The sequence below is a fragment of the Haliotis rubra genome, unplaced genomic scaffold (genome assembly GCF_003918875.1).
Source record: "Haliotis rubra isolate DU_JTF1 unplaced genomic scaffold, ASM391887v1 Scf268, whole genome shotgun sequence".
Classification (NCBI taxonomy): domain Eukaryota; kingdom Metazoa; phylum Mollusca; class Gastropoda; order Lepetellida; family Haliotidae; genus Haliotis; species Haliotis rubra.
Genome location: NW_025766758.1, coordinates 1,095,112 through 1,116,817, shown reverse-complemented (window position 1 = coordinate 1,116,817; position 21,706 = coordinate 1,095,112). Strand labels below are relative to the sequence as shown.

Sequence of the window (21,706 nt, the reverse complement as noted above, 5' to 3'; positions counted from 1 at the left end):
AGCGCAAAAACGATTCTACGAAAACTCTAATGCACGTGTCGAAAGTGTCTACTTGCATGAAAATGTCAAAGAGAAAAAGTGGTTTGCAATATGCAAGTGCAGTTCTGAGGAATCGTGAGCATGGATATTACCTATATAAGGCCGTTTTGCTTTTAGACGGTCATTGGCATTTTTTAGCTAAACGAAAGAATATCGTTATGCCGCGACTCACTGCTGTAAATCGAAACATTGTCATTTCACGATATTAGAGTGGGGAGTTCCATTCTGCAGTTGTACGTCACCTCAATGTTCACCGGAGTACCATCAGTCGTTTATGGGACAATATCAACAAACCAATGTATTTAAGATCGGCCTCGAAGTGGTAGACCTCGTGTTACCACTGCAGTGAAGGATAGGTACATCCGGGTACTTCATTTGCGGAATCGAACTGTCATAACAACTGCAACTGCAAGTGCAGTGCTTGGTTTTGGCTAAGTGTCGGCGCAAACCCTTCATAATCGTGTACGAGAAGCTGAACTTCGAACCAAAAGACCCTATTTTGGCCTTGTGCTCCGACGACTACATCGACGTCGACGGGCCCACTGGTGCAATAACGTTCGAATTTGGAATCTATGTAACTGGCGACGTGTATGGTTCAGTGACGTATCACGCTTTCTGCTTCAGTGCCGTGACGGAAGAGTACTAGTATGTGTCTATCGACGTCGAAATGAACGTTTTGCCCAGAATTGTGTCGCCCGGGTTGACCGATATGGCGGTGAGAGTGTCATGATGTGGGGAGCCATATTTGATACAGAGTCGAAATTATAAGGATTCACTTGGTTTGTTGACCTCCAGAGGTAGATGTTTCAGCAAGATGATACCAGACCTCACACAGCACATGCCACAATTCAGTATCTTCAGAAAGAGGACATGACAGTGCGTCCTTGGCCTTACAAATCGCCCCACCTCAAGACCAATTGAGCATTTGTGGGATGACCTCGGCCGACGCCTACGTGAACGTCAACCGGCGCCCTAGACGTCAGATCAACTGTCGGCATTGTAAGAGGGGTGGGCCAGAATTCCACAAATCGAATTCAAAGACGGTTGCAGTCTTGGGGGCTCATGGTGGCCGCAACAAATATTGAAGACAAAGCCCAACTGGGAACGGACGCCTTCACGTATTGTTTTAATAAGCTATACATGTGAACAGATATTTGATCTTTCATACTGTGAAATTTGGCTGCAACTGATCCAGAATTACATGGGTTATCTCACTTTATAGTTAGCAGATTAAATTAGTGAAAAACACCTTTTGCGTTTCTTTTTTGTGTATACATCGTTAGAGTATACATCGTTAATAACCTTTTTGCGCTTGATTTCACCGGCTTAAGAACAATCATATCTAATACAACACAATTTCAAACAACTGAAACTATAAAACGGGTCCCTTTTATCAAAACGGGTCACTTTTATCAAATGATAACGTTTACTTCAAGCCATTTCTCGAAATTCGTGGCCATTCACTTGCTGTTGGTATATTTCACCTTAACCTTTCGTCTACTTCTCGTTCCTATCAATTATGTTTTTTGACAAATACAGTATTAGCAGCGAATAATATAGGGAATAAAATAAGTGTTATAAATAGCACTGACTCAGTTGTGTCTAATTATGTAAACACTTATTGAGATAAAAACGGATATATGCGTGTGTTCATTTCGTCGAACTGGTGATGGGCAATCACAAAATACATCGATCGACGTACACAACACTAAACCATTTTTATGAGTGGTACAGGTCTGACTAATTGCAGCCTCACCAGTGCAAGAAGGTTGGAGCGAAAAACACAGTAGTTCCGTGTATTTGTGAGGCTTCCGTATGTTTGCTGTGTTTTCCATCTCCCACCCGCCCTGAATTTTTCACGGTGTGAAAACAACCCTTTCTTATCTCAATTTTACCCGAAATATGATAAAAAGTACCCTTACTCTGGCACACTCATATAAAAAAGTGCATTCTTTCTTCATCTATATATATTTGAAAAAATGTCCGAAACGAAGATTCGATATGCATCAAGAATTAATTTTAAAGGCTATTATCAAGTGATCTAAATTATAAATTTTCACAATTTGTGTAAACGCGTTTTAGTGTTTTACATTATGACTTAAACGTATATGTAATACATATCAGCACCCTTAAAGCGGTGAAATCAAGTGCAATAAGGTTATAACGATATCTTGTTTTCTCCAGGATACTGCCTTTGACCCGTATCCCATGAGGTATTTCCCAAACTAAGTAATTTATTGTTTCTTAGTTCAAGAATATCATAAAATATGTTACACATTATTTTATTTATATATTTATTTTTTGCCCACTCGCACTATTGCTGGTTGATGTTAGAAGTGAGGAACATATACAAACGGATGGCCTAACGCGTTTGTAGTTTGTACATCACGTCTGCATCAATGGTAAACTAATCTCCTAGTCCTTGCATGTATACTAGGCACATAATGAAACCGTGCATACAAAAATTGAAAATCTAAATTTATCAAACCTGTGTAGACACATAAGGATTTAAACTCAGAGATTATTGACATGTATCCAATATGCATGCACGTGCCACGTTCCGTGACGTCAGTGGGTTCGTCCTTGAGACGCATTGCCACACAATACTGTCACTTTGGAAAGCTCAACCCCTGCCCTTGCGATCGTTCAAAAAATTAAACGGCTATTGAAACGCATAGCATGCCAAGGCTCACGTCTGCACAACGTCATGAGGCCATTGGGATGGTCCGTGGGGGGATGTCTCAACGACAAGTGGCTGCACATTTCCACTGCCACCGGAACACCATTTCTGCACTGGTGAGACGCTACCAGAACACAAATGACGTCATCGATCGGCCACGTTCTGGACGTCCACGTGTAACAACGCCAAGACAGGACAGATGGATAAGGGTGACCCATCTTCGCCACAGGTTTCAGACTGCAGTGATGACTGCCCGAACCATCCCAGGACTTCGCCGTATACACCCCAACACAGTTCGACAACGTTTACGTCATGACGGGATCAGACCACGACGTCCCGCCATACGGCCTATCCTGACACAACGTCATCGACAAGCTCGCCGAATGTGGTGCCGAAATCATGTCCGCAGACCCTTGTTTTGGTGGAGAAATGTTGTTTTTACAGATGAGTCCAGGTTTAACATTTCCCATAGTGATGGACGTCAACGTGCCTATAGACGCGTGGGAGAACGTTATGCAAAGGCCTGTGTCTTGGAGAGGAATCGCTTTGGTGGTGGTTCCGTGATGATTTGGGGTGGAATAACAGCACGCCAAAGAACTCCTTTGGTGATTGTTCAGGGCAACTTAACTGGTGTGGGCTACAGGGATCAGATTTTTCGACCTGTGGCAATTCCTTTTCTGCAACGTCATGGCCCTGGGTTAACCTTCCAACAGGACACTGCCCGCCCTCATACGTTGCTATGGATTTCTTGCAACACCATTACGTTGACTTACTGCCTTGGCCTGCAAATTCACCGGATCTCTCCCCGATAGAGCATGTTTGGGACGAGATGGATCGACGTCTTCGCCGTCTTCCTCATCCGCCAGATAACGTCCTTGACCTTGCCACAGAACTTGAGAGAATCTGGCGTGACATCCCACAAGCCTTCCTTGCACGTTTGATAGGCTCTATGCGTCGTCGATGCACTGCTGTTCTCAATGCCGATGGTGGACATACCCGTTATTGAGCTTGTGACATGGTCGTTTGACCCCTGTCCCGCTTGTGGACTCGTGGCGTCATTGTGATTGACTTTTCAACTGAAATTCTCACGACTTGTTATGGTCTCATGATCCCTCCATTACAGTTTATATGTACCTTTGACATTGTTATCGTACTTATGAACTGGGATAATGTTTTGACAATGCACAGTTTCTTTATGTGGCTAGTATATAACAGAATACCTAACATAATGCATAGAGACATACAGTCGTTAGTCAGTAATATCGCCGGTCAGATATTGTGAATGATTGCGGTTTTTAACAATTGTTTTCTTCGTGAGTCTACTGTGTTGAATATTCCATCACAAGGGATGTCTATTTCAAATCACGAACTATGAAGGATCTTTTAAATAATATAAGTTCTCATTTAATTATTACATTTTTAAAAGAATTAGATTTGTTAAATGATTTGTAAATAGATAAATATTTTATGATTGGAAGTTTAAATTAACAACTCAAATAGATAGTGGCTGGGGTTAAAGTATTGTAAAATTATTGTCCTCCCGAGAGGGTACGTAAGTCCCAAAACTCTCAAAGTAAATTTCAAACTTACCAGGATTTTAAGCGTAGAATTTTTGTGATTTTAATTATGGCTAAATTTGACTACAGTCGCCGGCTACTGAAGGTATGATGTAAATCCAGCTAGGGTCCATGTCGGTAGCAAAGGTACTGTAAGTCCCCAGGGTCCTTAGTATATTGATCTACCTTCAGTTGCTGGTGATCTATATAGCTCGTTCTTATATTGTACTGTTGTCTCTCGTGATATATTTTTAGGACAGCGTACTAGTTTTAAATTAAGAGCTGTGATATTCTAGTATTAGTGTCCTTCGATGACAGGTTTTTACGTTATACATTTATTGATTTGAATATTGATATCAACTGTTCTCGTCACTATAATATTGCCCATGTGACGTTAAATTTTAACTCACTCACTCACTCTTCGTGAGTCTAGTTTGTAAATTCAGCAATCAATCACAACAACATGTTATTATCATAAATAAATTTGTTTTGACCTCTTTTCAGAGATTGTGTACGATCGCTCTTTTAACAATTGCTTTCTTCGTGAGTCTAGTTTGTAAATTCAGCAATCAATCGAACCAATATTTTATAAATACACTTGTTTTGACCTCTTTTCAGAGACGGTGAATGATTGTGTTTGTTTAGCATTTTTTTTCGTGAGTCTTGTTTGTAAATTCAGCAATCAATCGCAACAACAGTTTACCATCATAAAGAAATTTGTTTTGACCTATGTTTTGCATTGTTTTGTTTTAACATTTGCTTTTTTCGTGAGTCTGGTTTTAAAATTCATCAATCAATCGCAAAAAAAAAAGATCATGAAGAAATTTCTTCTGACGTCTTTAGAAATATTGTTCCTTGAAAACGATACTGCCTCAGGGTACAGGATAAACAGCGTACATTACGCCTCATTGAGAAATATTCCTGTTTTAAGTCGTGGAAATAGATTCATGAAAACCAAAAAAACAAGAGGGAAGATGTTATCACCGTGGTCAAACATGTCCAGGAATGCTGTCCAGCAAACACACAGGCGAAAAAAGGATCCGGACAATGGACGGATCTAAAAAAGACATCTACTAACATAGTGTTGAACGATAAGCAAACACAGATTACTCAGAAAGCTTTAAAGGGTGTTTCCACTACAGCTACCAGTAAACTGTCACTTTTATGCATATAACGGATACAAATATGGACACGGCTTTCCCAGTATTGGACGAACACTCAACGGTCGTTGCCTGTTCTCACAGTTCGATATCTAATGATTGGATAACTTATTTTCATAATATTTACAAGTAGCCATGGTATAAAGTTTGGGCCGTAGTCCATATAAATCAAATAAACAGGCCCAGTTTAAAGTTTCACTTTGAAAGGTGTGGATCTGCTTTCAGTGCAAATATCTTTCAAGTCTAGCAACTAAGGAAGGAAGTATCATTTATCTGGTGTCTAATTTACTATTGTTAGCACAGAAATAACGTGCTGCATTCCGTGTTCTTGGGGGTTAGTTCCAAAAGTAATCTTCACAGAAACTGTTTTCTACATAATATGAATGGGTTGGGTTTAAGACCGCTTTGAACCCTATTTCAGTCAATGAACAGAGTGTCAGATCTTACATGTTTACCACTAAGTAAACTTAGGCTCAGTATTATTCGTCTGATAGGTTAAATCCTTTTGGCCGTCTCGCCTTGATTGGACGGTCACAGGTCGCTCAAAAGTTAGCTGACTCAGTATAGTAGCGTAACGAATAATACTGAGTCTAAGTTTACTTAGACTGACCACTTTGGTGAAACCTACAAACACGGGTATAGACATGATTATCTTATTTTATTTTATTTTTTGTGTCCATGATGCAACTCTGACACACAACAGGTGATTATACATGTACCATCTTCTTACCAGCGTATTTGGGGCTGGTTTGGAGAAGGTGGGGTGGATTTGAACTGCACATGATGATTGTCTTGGTAACAGATACCGTTTGTTACCCAACCAGATCAATCAGAATTTAGGAGGATGAACGTATTTGGGGCTGGTTTGGAGAAGGTGGGGTGGATTTGAACTGCACATGATGATTGTCTTGGTAACAGATACCGTTTGTTACCCAACCAGATCAATCAGAATGTAGGAGGGATGAACGTATTTGGGGCTGGTTTGGAGAAGGTGGGGTGGATTTGAACTGCACATGATGATTGTCTTGGTATCAGATACCTTTTGATACCCAACCAGATCAATCAGAATTTAGGAGGGATGAACGTATTTGGGGCTGGTTTGGAGAGCAGGTGGGATGGATTTGAACTGCACATGATGATTGTCTTGGTAACAGATACCGTTTGTTACCCAACCAGATCAATCAGAATGTAGGAGGATGAACGTATTTGGGGCTGGTTTGGAGAATTTAGGAGGGATGAACGTAGGTGGGGTGGGATGGATTTGAACTGCACATGATGATTGTCTTGGTATCAGATACCGTTTGTTACCCAACCAGATCAATCAGAATGTAGGAGGGATGAACGTATTTGGGGCTGGTTTGGAGCAGGTGGGATGGATTTGAACTGCACATGATGATTGTCTTGGTATCAGATACCGTTTGTTACCCAACCAGATCAATCAGAATGTAGGAGGGATGAACCTAAACCGTTTGTTACCCAACCAGATCAATCAGAATGTAGGAGGGATGAACGTATTTGGGGCTGGTTTGGAGCAGGTGGGGTGGATTTGAACTGCACATGATGATTGTCTTGGTATCAGATACCGTTTGTTACCCAACCAGATCAATCAGAATGTAGGAGGGATGAACGTATTTGGGGCTGGTTTGGAGCAGGTGGGATGGATTTGAACTGCACATGATGATTGTCTTGGTATCAGATACCGTTTGTTACCCAACCAGATCAATCAGAATGTAGGAGGGATGAACGCATTTGGGGCTGGTTTGGAGCAGGTGGGATGGATTTGAACCTTGGTAACAGATACCAGTTTGTTTGAACTGCACATGATGATTGTCTTGGTAACAGATACCGTTTGTTACCCAACCAGATCAATCAGAATGTAGGAGGGATGAACCTAAACGTGTGCAATGCCTTTGAAAAAGACAATATTAGAACCGCATCATATATAAATACTTGAAGAATGACCTGAAGAAGATTAATTTTTACCCCAAGACGAATACTGTGTCACTTTGTAATGACATATTTCTGCATTAACAATCCCACTACTGCAGTAATATCCATAAAATATTGATGGACATTCCTAGCACCATTTACCTGGTTTTAAAATTCTTTTTTCTTTTGTGGTGTGATCCGAACGCTTAAATTCAAACAATAAACTCTATTGCATTCTATTTTTTTACTCGTTTAAAGGAAACATTCACAATTATTTACACATAGGTATAATGGATTAAAGACTAAGTGAAAGTAAAAGTAAGTTAGAATTCAGGTGCATGACACACAAAACAACGCAAAAGGCACCAGGTGTTCAAAACGCAAAATGCACCAGGTGTTCAAAACCATTGTTGTTGATTATCTTCAAATGATGGTTGAAGGATATTTACCATGGTGGGCCAATCAGCGGAGATGTTGGGGTACGCCATGACGGCGACATTGTCGAGCCAGCTGTCGGTGTGGAACAACTCCAGGTCACGCTGCTGCATCACCACCAGCCACTGGGAGGTCGAACGCATGTCGCTTCGACGTTTGTTCAGGACGTCGAACTTAGCAGCCTAAAACATCAAGAGTAGCCATATTTCATGTCATGATCATGTATAATGTACATCAAAAGTTTAGACTCACTAGTGTAAATGTAGCCACTAACTGTTCAAGACCGCCTCCGTGGTGTAGTGGTTAGAGCGTCCGCCCGGAGACCGGAAGGTCGCGGGTTCGATCCCCGACCGCGTCATACCAAAAGACGTTAAAATATGGTACTTGTTGATCCCTGCCTGGCGCTCGGCATTAATGGGTACAACAAGGACTGGTCGGTTCGGAGTCAGTATAATGTGTCTGAGTGGGGAATTCATGCTTCACTGCGGCATCTCAGTGGGCTAGCACTATAAAACCAGCTTCAGTCTGGGCTAGTACAAGCAGCCGCACATACATATACACACGCATGCACGTCATCATATGAGCGAAATATTCTCAAGTACGACGTTAAACCCAATTTCACCTCACCTCACTAACTGTTCAAAACTAGATTTTGCAAAACACTCCACACTATTTACAGGTACTGTTTACACATGAACTGGTGTATTGTAAAACAAATTTATAACGTTGAAAAGATTATTATCATGAGTTCAATAAATGATGAAACTCAGTGAAAATTGGCGAATTCGTAACAAAACTTTACATCAAAACGCAGCTGTTCACATGCACGATATTTGCACATGCTCTTCACCAATTTGATGCATGATCAACGTGCAGTTCATGTGCATAAGGTTTGCAGTTAGTTCCGCCAAGTCAGTGGAGAAATTCATCTTCGCTGTAACCATATATATACTCATGCCAATAATGGTTGTCACCCCCTTCAATTTTTTTTATTGGAGAGGGGATGTGGGGTGTTGGTGTGGGGTGTTTGGGGTGTTTGGGTGGGGATGGGGGTGACAACCATTATTGGCATGAGTTTATATACATACCATATAGTGAGTGCTTTGAGTGAGTCTAAACTTTTGATGGGTAGTATATATGAAGATCTATTTCTTTATTGGTTCTCCTTCATGTACATATGTTGGAATTGAAAGAACTGAACTGATTCTCGCCGCGAATAGCTGGAAAATTTCTAATGCGGCGTGAAACAATATTCATACATACATTCTTTCTTCCTCCAGTTGACTGAGTGAGGCATTAAACAACCAACCCACCAATCTTCCAAAGGAGGGGCGGTGGGGTAGCCTAGTGGTTAAAGCTTTTGCTCGTCACGCTAAAAGACCAGGGTTTCGATTCCCATACATGGGCACAATGTGTGAAGCCCATTTCTGGTGTCCCCCGCCATGATATTCCTGGAATCTTGCTAAAAGCGGCGTCAAACCAAACTCACTCACACTTGTAAGGAATGATATTGTAAGAAAGAATGCCCAAACTACATCGGCAAACAATTATTTTATTGCACCCAATATGGAATTTGTTATTTAAGATTCTTCTTTTGAAATCGGCTGCCTCTTTCATACAAGGACGAAAGCTAATAATATGGCAGAATACAATTCATAAAAGAGGACGTCAGAAGTCGTCTGTCAAATTTTTCTACACCGTCCGAATAGGCCATTGGAAATGCCATTTCCCTTATTTTTCCAGCCAGATATATTACTGACTAAGATTTTAAAAAAACAGCAACGATGTACATAACGTTCACTGCGGCGAGGCTCGTTTGTAATATCGACCTGTCCAGTCGGTCAGTTTATGACCAATGTTCTTTTTCTTCTGTAATTATATGTATGTTTAGTATATTCTCTATCTGCTATGTTCTATCATTAGTCCCTTTGAAGTTGCATTTATGAGCATTTTACCATATAAACTATGTCTATTTCTAACGTGTTCTGGAAGTGCCACCAACAGTTTTATCCATATAACGGCTATGAATATTTGCTAGATACACATTCTATCGTAGTGTGAATCAGTAAGGTGGAGTAAGTGCAGCCAAAAACAGTATTACTGTTATATTAGTTAATAGTCAGATGAAAGACTGGAATAGTGCTTGTCTCCGACCTTTGCTACTCTGGTGACACCCATGAGCAAGGGGATGGTGCTTACAAACTCAGAATACCACTGAAGATCCGGATTAGAATTGGTCTTCAGCAACCCATGCTTGTCGTAAGTGTTGACTAACGGATCCGGTAGTCAGACGCGCTTACTTGGTTGACACATATCGTATCCCTATTGCGTAGATCTATGTTCACGTTGCTGATCACTGGATTAAATGGTCCAAAATGGATTATTTACCGACCGCTGCCATATGGCTGGAATATTGCTGAATGCGGCCTTAAAAACAAAGACACGTGTCGCCAGAAGTTTAACCAATATCGCATGATCTGTGAACCTCAGTAACGGCGACACATGAGAATGCGGTTTCAAATGAAATATTTATATAGCCCGTACTCGGTTAGAAAAGAATATGCATAATATTGTGCCCCAACGTATTTTTGATAACGATGTTTATGTCAAAGCAATTAGATATATTTCTAAGCGAAAAATAGACCCCCAAAAAACTGGTATATTTTCTCTAACTGAAGGCAGCATGTTTACTAACGAGTAGGCGATCGTTTGAAAACGTGTAGGGTTCAGAAAAAAGGTGTAAAGCTTGAATTGTAACGATCAACAGACGCCAGAGCTTAGTGCATGTCCAGAAGAAAACATTTACCACGAAGATAACACAAAGACGAGAGTCATAGATTGCATACAGACTACAAAAAGATCTAAAACTTGTCAAATTATTTTCCACAAGAAAAGGTTTTAGACAAGTCGATAGTTATGTGTTAAGTGTTGGCAAATATCCTTCTGACTGTTCATTCCTTACAATGTAGGGACCTGAGCCCCGGCAAGATATCGGATCTGATATGTTCAAAGATTGGTCAATAGACCCTACGTAAAGATAAAGGACAAGATCCTTTCCACATTCATAAGAAATCGATTGTACAGTTCGATTGTACAGTTCGTGGGGATATATTTGATTCAGCAGTATTACAGCTGTACGATGTTGTTTGTACACAAATCGGGTCATAACCAGACAGTCCAGTGATTGTCATCATGCGATACAATGACAGAGCATGTGCTTATGAATCACTATAAAATATCAATGATACTAGGTGTTCGCGACAAGGTGAGCGTATCCTGCCCCACCGGTGGCCTCTGTCATATGCTAAGTCTGGTCAATTGTTCACCTGAAATAATTCTCGGAACGTATGGTATAAGGCAAAATAGGGAGTTGCATGGGATATATTTTTGTCACTGATGTCAAATTTCGAAATATCCCCCACATGTCTACCATAAAACTTCTCGAAAGCTTTACTGACGCCTTGAATGTTGTAACAATTCCGACTATATCGCGAGCATGTGTTATAAATCACTATCAAAATAGTGATGATACTAGATGATTATATCCTGCCCAACCGATGGCAGCCGCCATAAACATAGGCAAAAGCTAGTTCACCTGAAAAGATTCGGGGACGTATGGTACTAGTCAAAATTCAGACTTGAGATTGATACCATTTTTGTAACCCTGATCGAACAACTTCAGAGCAAGAACCACATTACGCTCTTTGAAATCCTGTTAAAAGGTGCACACTTGATTGTACCTCAAAAGTTGTGGAATGTAAAACCCAAAGGCTGGAGCTGTTAAAATACTGCTCGACATGAAGGGCAAGTTGACTATACGGACATAATATTGATATTTTAATGAAAGACAGATCCAAGAGGCAATTAACACAGACTTGAACAGATTATCGGTGAGGTGAAATTGGGTTTTACGTCGTACTTGAGAATATTTCGCTCATATGACGACGTGCATGCGTGTGTATGTGTATGTGCGGCTGCTTGTACTAGCCCAGACTGAAGCTGGTTTTATAGTGCTAGCCCACTGAGATACCATGCCGCAGTGAAGCATGAATACCCCACTCAGACACATTATACTGACTCCGAGCCGACCAGTCCTTGATGTACCCATTAATGCCGAGCGCCAGGCAGGGACCAACAAGTACCATATTTTAACGTCTTTTGGTATGACGCGGTGGGGGATCGAATCCACGACCTTCCGCTCTCCACAGATTATCGACATAGACACACTCAATGTACATTTTATTAAGCATTAATTTTATAAATTGACTACTATTCAGGAAATGTGTTTGGTGTCATATTCGATAACATTGGAAAGAAGAAGTATATTCTGATTAAATAATGGTTATATGTGACAAAATGGAGAAAAGCAATTGTAAACTAAACATGCCAATTAGTGTCGCTGCACATCGCTGCCTAGCGACCGTTCACAACTGTTATTATTTTACATGTCTACAACTGATGTTTCTCCATGCCAGTGTCAACACGACACAAGTAAATATGTCACATGTCCTCAAGCATTAATCAGATTTCGAACTGGTTGGAGACGCATGTTTGATTGAAATATTACACATACTCAACACGTATGTACACTGTAAACGTGGTGTTGTTCGCCGACGTGAGCTCTTTCAATTCATATCAATTATTAACGTCTGTGTCTTGAGGGCACTCATCTGGTATGGGTGTCTCAAGGAAAGGATGCATGGCAACGATACCTTGTACACAACAGTGCAAAGTGCTGGTAATGACAATGGCGATACCTACAATCGTTTCAAAATAGTTCCACAAATAAATTAGAAAGACTTATTTAGTTCGGAAATGGCTTTTTAAACAATTCGACGATGAATCTGTCAGCTGGATTTGAGACTTTTCTGCAGTTTGGGGTTTCTGTATGATCAACAATGATGCATACGTGTTGTGATTTTCATTACAAAACCATGTCTGTACAAGTATGGCCCTGGAATGTTTAATGTTGAATTTATTGGTGAATATGAACATTCAAATGTCATTCTGCGTGTCTTACACGATTCAAGATCAATACCGAGTGTAACCTCCATGTGTCTGTATGACAGCCAGCACTCTCCTCCTCATACCCCCTATCAGCCTCCTGATCCTATGAAGGGCCAGTCAACGCCATTCCTCGTGTAAAGCAGCTTCCAATTGGGCCAGGTTCTGTACAGGAGGATCCCTTTGTTGCACATGACGACCAATCATGTCCCAGGTATGCTCTAAAGGGTTAAGACCGGGGCTCTTTCAATTCTGAGATATGTTAGGGGGTGCTTAACTAAGTTTTTTGTGTATAGTTACACGTCATGATAAAAAAAACACCTTAAGAATGCTGAACCCCATCAGAAGATATTCGGCTGAATTGGTTTGTTTTCTTATGGTATAATGATACCCCTGGTGTTACGACACGTGCGCAATTTCCTGTAATATATTTTGAAGACTCTCGGGAGATCTTATTACGAAGCATTGATGACACAGATAACATGAAACAAATACCAATTAACTGCACAAACACATAATGATCCCTCCCTCTGGCTTTGAAACCTAAACACAACATTTAGCACAGACTAAAACATATTGGGAGTCCTATCAGGAAACGCAGGGATAGATAAGGTTGACGTGAAATCTTTATGTTATGCACTGAATGTTAATGGTCCGTATGTTAGTGTTATATCAAGGTATTGTGACAGGTATGTAGTGGATTTGAAACGTATTCCCATTCTGTCCTCCGTTGTTAACATTTCGATTACAACAATGCAGAATGAGAGAATCAATACTTGTAAATCTATTGTGTTTGTTCAGGGAGATAACCACATGGTGGCCTCTTCCAGCTGCCAGCAATTACATTTTGCATGTTAACTGTGGGTTAAACTTTCGGTTTCCCTCGACTGAACTATACTATTAAAAAAAAAAGAAAAAAAAAGAAACACATAGGCGTTTTGTATCTTTTAAAATCTATTAATTACCTATTGTGTTCAAAACAATCGTCAAAATGTGTAACAAAAGTGTTGATAACATGATTTTACACAATTGCACAAGTAAAAAATCGACTTGACCTGAAAATGTTGATTTTGATGATATTTCTTACAAGGATTAAAAAGGCATCGCCACAACGCAACAAAAATCACCTTCCAGTTGAAATTGTGCAGCAAAGAGCATACAGTGTCTGGCTATAAAATCCAGATTATCGGCATTCGTTTTGAAGGAGTTTCAAGGTCATATTACTACGCCACGTCGTGACGCTGCGACAGTGAAAATCGCCATCGAAGGAAGGCACGCTGGAGATAAACAATCTTCTGTTGCCAGGCGTCTGAATGTCAGTCCAGGTACTACATTTGCGTGATCGTACTGCCACGGATGAGACCACAGCAGCCAGAATGCCTGGACTTCGGAGGATATCCGGTCAAACTGTACGGAACAGATTGAGAGAGATTGGACTGAGAGCCAGGAGACCCGACGTCGGTTCAGTGCTACGTCGTCACCATCGCGCTCAACGTCTCCGTTATCTAAAATTCTACACTTGGTTGTATAGACATTTCCTTCTTCTAAACTGATGTAAAAATTCATGTACTAAAGTCTATTTGTGGACGAGTTATACGTGTTTGAAAAATGTATACAACATTTTCGCAACAGATTTCTGGGTTATGCGTTTCTTTTTGTAATAGTATATATCTTTCAAATACAAAATGACATGTCATTTCAGCTAAATCTCATTCAGCAAGAAACCAGCAACAACTTACCTCTTGTAACACGACGTGAACGCCTTTGTCGGAACCAAACAACAGGTAATTCCATGGAAATCCTCTGTCAGTTGTAGTTGAGTTCATAATCCTATCGTGTATGACAGCATTTGAATCCGACTCATTATATGTAATGGTGAGACAAAGTAACCCTCTTGCTGTAAGTTCTTTAGATATGCTCCACGCCTCTGCAAGAGATACATAAAGCATGACAATGTGTCTTTCATAATTACCATCATAACACTTCGTCACTCCATATTGCTGAGAAGGAGGTTCTTCAAGAGTCCCTGTCTAATCCATTACAACTGAAAACTTTTGATCCAAAGACTGCGTGCATGTCGTAAGATCTGACTAAAATATGGGTCAAATGAGTGAGTGAGTTCAGTTTTAAGCCGCACTGAGCCACATTCCAGTCATATGGCAGCGGTCTGTAATTAATCGAGTCTGGACTAGACAATCCAGTGATCAACAACATGAGCATCGATCTACGCAATTAGGATACGGTGATATGTGTCAACCAAGTCGGCGAGCCTGACCACCCGATCCCGTTAGTCGGGATCCCTTTTACAATAAGCGGGGCGGTGGGGTAGCCTAGTGGTTAAAGCGTTGGCTCGTCACGCAGAAGACCCGGGTTCGAATCCCCACATGGGTACAATGTGTGAAGCCCATTTCTGGTGTCCCCCGCCGTGATGTTGCTGGAATATTGCTAAAAGCGGCGTAAAACCAAACTCAGTCAGTCAGTTTACAATAAGCATGGGTTACTGAAGACCAATTCTAACCCGGATAGTCAAGGGTTACACGTTAATATTTAATAACCCAAAGGCGTTGACTGGAAATGATTTTTTTTATAAATAAATAGTATCAATAAAACACGACCGTTTTGATACAGTTTTTGTAAGTATACCAGACTCACAATTATATCCACGAGCTCGAATTTAGCACACATCCAACCGATGACGTTAAAGCTGTTACCCGATGTAAGCACGCCATTCAATTACAATACAAATTGTCAGAAAAATCGATTCGGTATGAGTTATCAACACTATCGTTGTATTGATCACATGAATATTTTTGTTAGATGTACTTCATAAATCAACTTTTGACCGTATTAAACTATTCATACAAGGGTTTCAATTACCAATCCATCACGAAAATACCTTTGCTAATGTGTAGTACGTTCAAACTTACATTTGAATTGTTGGACGTTTATATTATATTCTGCTGTTAGAAGCAGCTGTTGAAACAAAACATAATTTGGAAAAATTAGTTCAAATAACAGCGTCATTATTGAAACAACCAAATGATCGGAATTGTTCTCTCTGTATGTGCACGAACATGGGAAGTGACAGCGACAGTAAGTACTGTATGTATTGATCTGTATGTCCTAATTGCACACACCTTCCCCCCACCACTCCCCCTCCCTGTATTAAGCTGTCGTTATGCTAATGCACGCAACAAGACACTTTGCAGGCATTCTGAATGATTAATGTTAATCAGACGAACGGAGGCATGAAGTCCATTATGGTGTTCTGGGGAACAATAGCTAAATATTGACACCATTGCAAATATAATGATACACCCACAGGTATTGTTTGCAGTGGGAATTGAAAGTTCCAACGATGACTATGCGTGGTCTAGTTAGTGGATTTGAAAGAAATTACATTTATTTACATTAACTCTCATTTTCGATTCATTGTTAACTCAAATCCTCAAAGTTTGATAGTTTGATACTATCGCAATTGTTGTATGCAGTCAAGCCTCGAGAAATGGATTTCGATTATATATGTTATAACGATGTGTGATTTTTTTGCGAATTTCTGTATATATGTGCTACTGCCCACTGGAGAATCTCTAGATATGATCTAAAAAAATAAGTAGTGAGTTTAGTTTTACGCTGCACTCAGCAATGTTCAAACTATATGATTGCGGTCTGTAAATAATCGAGGCTGGACCAGACAATCCAATGATTGCATGAACATCGATCTTCGCACTTGGGATACGATGACTCGTGTCAACCAAGTCAGCGAGCCTGACCACCCGATCCCGTTAGTCGCCTTTCACGACAAGCATGGGTTACTGAAGATTAAATCTAGCCCGGATCTTCACGGGTTCAAAAACGTAAGTGATACACGGATTTAGCTTAAGATTTCCAAAACATATACATTCATATCTTTCAGAAATACGACTATTTTAGTTTTGAGATAATTCAAAGCCTACCCTACATGTCCTGTGTATTCACTGATAGAATATGGTGGTGATGAGCTGCGTACGAAATAATCGCCGGCCCGGAGGCCCAGTGCCGGTTGTTATTGTATCGTCTTAGATGGCATGCTCATACGGATCAACATACCATACGGATATGCTTTGTGTACGGATGAACACGGTCACAGGTCTAGTTTTAAGATATGACTACCCTAGAAGTGAGCTTCACACATTGTACCAAATTATTGATGTGATCTTTGCGTTATAAAATGAAGCCATACGGTCTTATATTCCTGAAGCCAAGTTTCGTTACACGATGAAGAACTATTACCTCATTACTGCAGATAATACGTCAGTCATTGTGTGTATAATTCTGACGTGTCTGGCGTGTCTGGCATTGACACTTGTTTCGTAAAATCCATATGATATGCACTCTAATGCAATACTTTGTGTGTCTACTTTTCTTAGTACCGATCAACAATATAACAGCAAACAACTGGTCTGGCTCGTTGTTGTCAATTTTTTAATCTGCTCTTACAACGAACAAGCTACTGAACAATCTAAACTGCTGGGAATTCACTAGTTAAACACAGCTGAACACAATTGCAATTAATATTAACAAATGCATGCATGCAGAAACCTATGTCACTTTTCGTGATTGATTTGGTAATGTTAACGTCATTGGAATAAGTTACTTCTTTGTCTGATCATACTGTGAGATTCAGCCTTTCTCTTGAGTTCTCTAGAATGTGTACGAGGCAGAATATGACACTACTCAAATTAAGATAGGGACACTGAGATGGTTGTTTGTGAGACTCCGCTGAAATAAACTGCGATAGTTCAAATTGCGTACGTATGGCTAGAATAACAAATTGGTTTGGTGTTTAACAGAAATACATCTTTCAAACGTAAGGTAGTATAAATACATCAACTATGTCTACATACCATTGCTGTTATCGCCCATCACGATGACCGCTGACCACCTCAGACGTTGTATAACAGTTATGATACTCGGACTGAAGAGTAGCGCGGGGGAGAGGAAGACCTCTTCTTCTGGCTGTGGATTCGGTCGGAAACACGTGACCCTCTTCCTCTTGTGTCCGTAACGACGGAGTAAGATCTGGATAGTGCTACACGTGTCCATAGGTGCCAGAAGAACCGGTAGACTATTTATTATGTTCAATACATCTGAAACATGTGTGATTATCGTAGATGAAGATTAATGCTGGACATATTAATTCAAAGAATGTTAACGTTAAACCTTCTGGTCCTCTATACGAAGCCATTGATATTATGTGAGTTAGTTGGGCATGACGATGCCTTCAGTAATATGTCTCTTATATCAGGTTTTCCTTAAACATAGAACAGCCGTAAATCAATAAGGTCTATACGCGTACCACTTTGCTGAAATATGCAAAGACTACTAAGGTATGCTTGAGATATAGTAACAAGGTAAGTCGACGAAGTCAAAGAGCTATCTTCTCTGTCATTTTTGTCTTCATTATTTCACACATTTAATTGTTAATGTTAATGTTTTCCTTCCTGTGTGTCTTGTTCCAGTCAGTCGACTTTATTTGTAAAACACCTAACACCTAAATGTAAAACAGAATTATAAGAATGATGACTATAAAGTCTGAACCTACCGTTCCTAACGAGGACAAAGGGTTGTTCAAGGGGAACGATTATTCGTGTGAATCGCACCGTAGTTATATTGTTCAGCGCTGCTTTCATATGCATTTCATCAACGTCGTGGCTCTCAATAATACCTGCAAAAATTGTTTGATGTTTGTTGAAATTGATAGTGTGTCAATTTCTGCATACTGATTGGGTTTACATAAGAGAATGTGTGAGTTTGGTTAAATGCTGATTTGAACAGTATTTCGGTTATATCACCGGGCACCCGCTTGAAGTAGGATTAGAACCAGAAGTTATGCATGTGATGCATTTTTAGGACTTTGATGTAGATGAATCTAAAACAGAAAATAAGGGTGGATCTGAGATTTGAACCTGACCTCTACACAGAGGATTGTAATATATGTCATCGGTTATCTGTGTCACTGTGATTAAGTAAACGTGACAACACCTCTGTCCAAACACACGCAAGGGCAAATCAAGTTTTCGAAACCTGAAAATGTGAGGTGGCATATGATGTAAGTGGAAAAGGGAACTGCACCGAGCGCAGATGCACCAAATTAGGAACTGCATGTCATAAAACATTTTGTAAACTTTACAAGAGCCTCGAATGCTGCAACCATTATCCAGCAGAGTTTTCGTTATTTGAAATTGTCGAAGAAAGAGCATGTTCTACTGTACCTAACAAAAATATGTTTGTTTGTTTGTTGTTTAAGTCACATTCAGTAATATTCCAGATACTAACGGGATCGGGTGGTCAGACTCGGTTATTTGGTTGACACATGTCATCGTATCGCAATTACGTAGATGATGTTTATCACCGAATTATCCGGTCCAGATCGATTATGTACAGTTGGTTGGTTGGTTTGTTGTTAAACACAACACTCAGCAAAATTCAAGCTATATGATAGCGGTCTGTAAATAATCGAGTAAGGACCAGACAATCCAGTGATCAACAGCTAGAGCATCGATCTGCGCAATTGGGATACGATGACATGCATACCAAATCAGCGAGTCTGGCCACCCGATTCCGTTAGTCGCCCCTTACGGCAAGCATGGGTTACTGAAGATCAATTCTAACCCGGATCTTCACGGGTTTAATAAGCTTGTAAATTCCAATGTATATGAAAGGACGTGTAAGTCTGGTCATACACTTGAAAATAAGTCAGAAGCCCATGGTGCCAGACCAACCATACAGTTGGCGTATAGATAAATCGACATGCAAACACTGACAATGCAAAAAACCCAGAGAATATTATAACTTTTACAAATAGTGTTTAGAACAGGTGATACTCACAGAGCCAGAGATACATTTCCATGATTGAATATACATACATACCTATATCAACACCAGAAGTAGCAGAGGAAGCACAAAGAACGACCAGTGCCGCAACGCTCAACATCCCCATAGGAACTCCCATTACACGAGTCTTGCTGGCAGCAAAGTCCACCATGAAGTTCATGTATATTCCAACCTATAAATAAAACACCGATCCATTGTAGTGCTCAAGTTAGGTTAAGCTGTCACATAGCAAATGTGCCTACTTTGTGTGATGTATTGTTCAATATACATATGTTCCCAAAGCATTCGAGAACGTTCTTTTTTGCTATTCATGCATTCTGATAGTGTTGAGTTAATTCTGCATGAGTGAACTAATATTGTATCCAACATTCCGAAACTAGTCCACTGTGTCACTCATTTGCTGCTCACGCAATGATCCCACCAGAGGGTCGCGTGTACAGTGTTGTATTCCTTGGATAGAGTCTATGAAACACCATGACGTCTTTCAATCGTATTTTGTATTGGCGGCTGCTCTGGCACAGCGATCCAAAACATGCGACCGTCTACAGCAGCACAGTCACAACACTGATTCGTTAGCAAGTGGCGTTTTTGTTTCGATTATTTAGTCAATGTTTTCTCGTCACTATGTGTACAAGCGGACAGGCTGCGGAAAGCTTCTGCGACAGGTTGCAATTAATCTGTCACTTATGATGAGTTGACCATCCTCGTCAATATTTACTAATCTTGAAGATTAAAGAGTAGAATATGCCTAAAACTTTGTTGGAGGATATACAGATGACCCTGAAATGTCCCATCAATTCTAACGAGAAATTACATTTTAAAGATATTCTTCGTGCACACATGAAGTTACTTTTAAAACTGGAATCACTTACCTGATGGAGCATTAATGACGTCTCAGGTTTAAGGGCACTCAGACCCTCATAAATACTTTAACAGGGAATGGAATTGCTACCGATGACTGTAAATATTACAGTAAATTGGTTTGAGGATGTGGAGCATTGTTAAAAGCTGGTATAGACACTGTGTATTCATGTTGATAGATCTGTGCCACTGGTGCTTCTGTTACACAACATGGTTGATAGGAATATTGAAATTGCATCCAGTATGTAGATAGCCAACAGTCTAATTACGAAACCTAGCTGCAAACTGGTCAGCCCCTGCTCCCTCGACCGTGACAGACACGGGGACTTGGCTTCTGTCCACCTTGGCAGAATTTCTTCAACCTAATCAGTGGGACATTAGGAAGGGTGGATGACCATCAGATGCCGTTATTTGAAAATATCCCCGGTAGTTCTTGTTTGATTGTAAAACAGTATCCCAGCAGTGTACGCATATTAAGATTTACAAATGCTTGGATGGTGTAGTAAGTGATCCAATTTGATCCTATTTCTGTGTTTTTCACCTCGATATTTAATCATGTAAAAATATTATGTCTATTACGTATGTCATGATATCAAAAACACACATTTGATATATTTGAATCCATAAACTAAACACACCCAATTTTCCATTGCTAAAAAAAATCTGAAATTGTACTTAGGTACATATGTATATACAGTTTCTAAATAAGTGCACAGCAAATGTTTATATATATTTCTTATGTAACAATGAAGTTCGATCCGTTCGTATCGTCAAAGCAGTGTCGGCCCATAAGGGTTTTTTCAGACAATCAAACTTGCATGCAATACAGCGATTACTACTCTCTTGCTGTAACCCTTATTTGGTGGTAAATCTACACATGTTATTTGTCATCATTCACTTGATGGTCAGTTAATGAATTTATAACAGGTTTAATTAGTGATAACACCACTCAGATTACCCGACAAAGGTTCCCATTTGGCATTTCTTGTGTCTGAAGTAAATACTCATCATTATAAATTTAGGTCTGATGTGGCAAATGCATTACATCTTATGTAATATGCGCATGGAAGTGCAGCAAGAGGGATTATTAGCTGAGTTTCAAAACAAACATCGATCAAAGGATTAACCACTAACACGCTGATTGATTAATTGCTTTTATCCTGCAC

General features: G+C 40.1%; 1 protein-coding gene across 3 annotated transcripts in view; it reads right to left on the bottom strand.

Moving 5' to 3' along the window:
- The window catches only part of LOC124280477 (glutamate receptor ionotropic, kainate 5-like), a 64,353-nt gene that overhangs the window by 19,611 nt on the left and 23,036 nt on the right, over positions 1-21,706 (bottom strand). For 2 of the 3 annotated variants that reach the window (XM_046716416.1, XM_046716417.1), the window contains 5 exons: positions 19,716-19,851; positions 18,388-18,510; positions 17,690-17,932; positions 14,543-14,730; positions 7,814-7,981 (listed from right to left, as the gene is read on the bottom strand). In XM_046716416.1, coding sequence (XP_046572372.1) covers positions 7,814-7,981; positions 14,543-14,730; positions 17,690-17,932; positions 18,388-18,510; positions 19,716-19,839 — 846 coding nt within the window. In that variant the 5' untranslated portion in view covers positions 19,840-19,851. Of the gene's footprint in view, positions 1-7,813; positions 7,982-14,542; positions 14,731-17,689; positions 17,933-18,387; positions 18,511-19,715; positions 20,224-21,706 lie in introns of those variants that run through there. The other variant, XM_046716418.1, reaches the window with a different exon arrangement.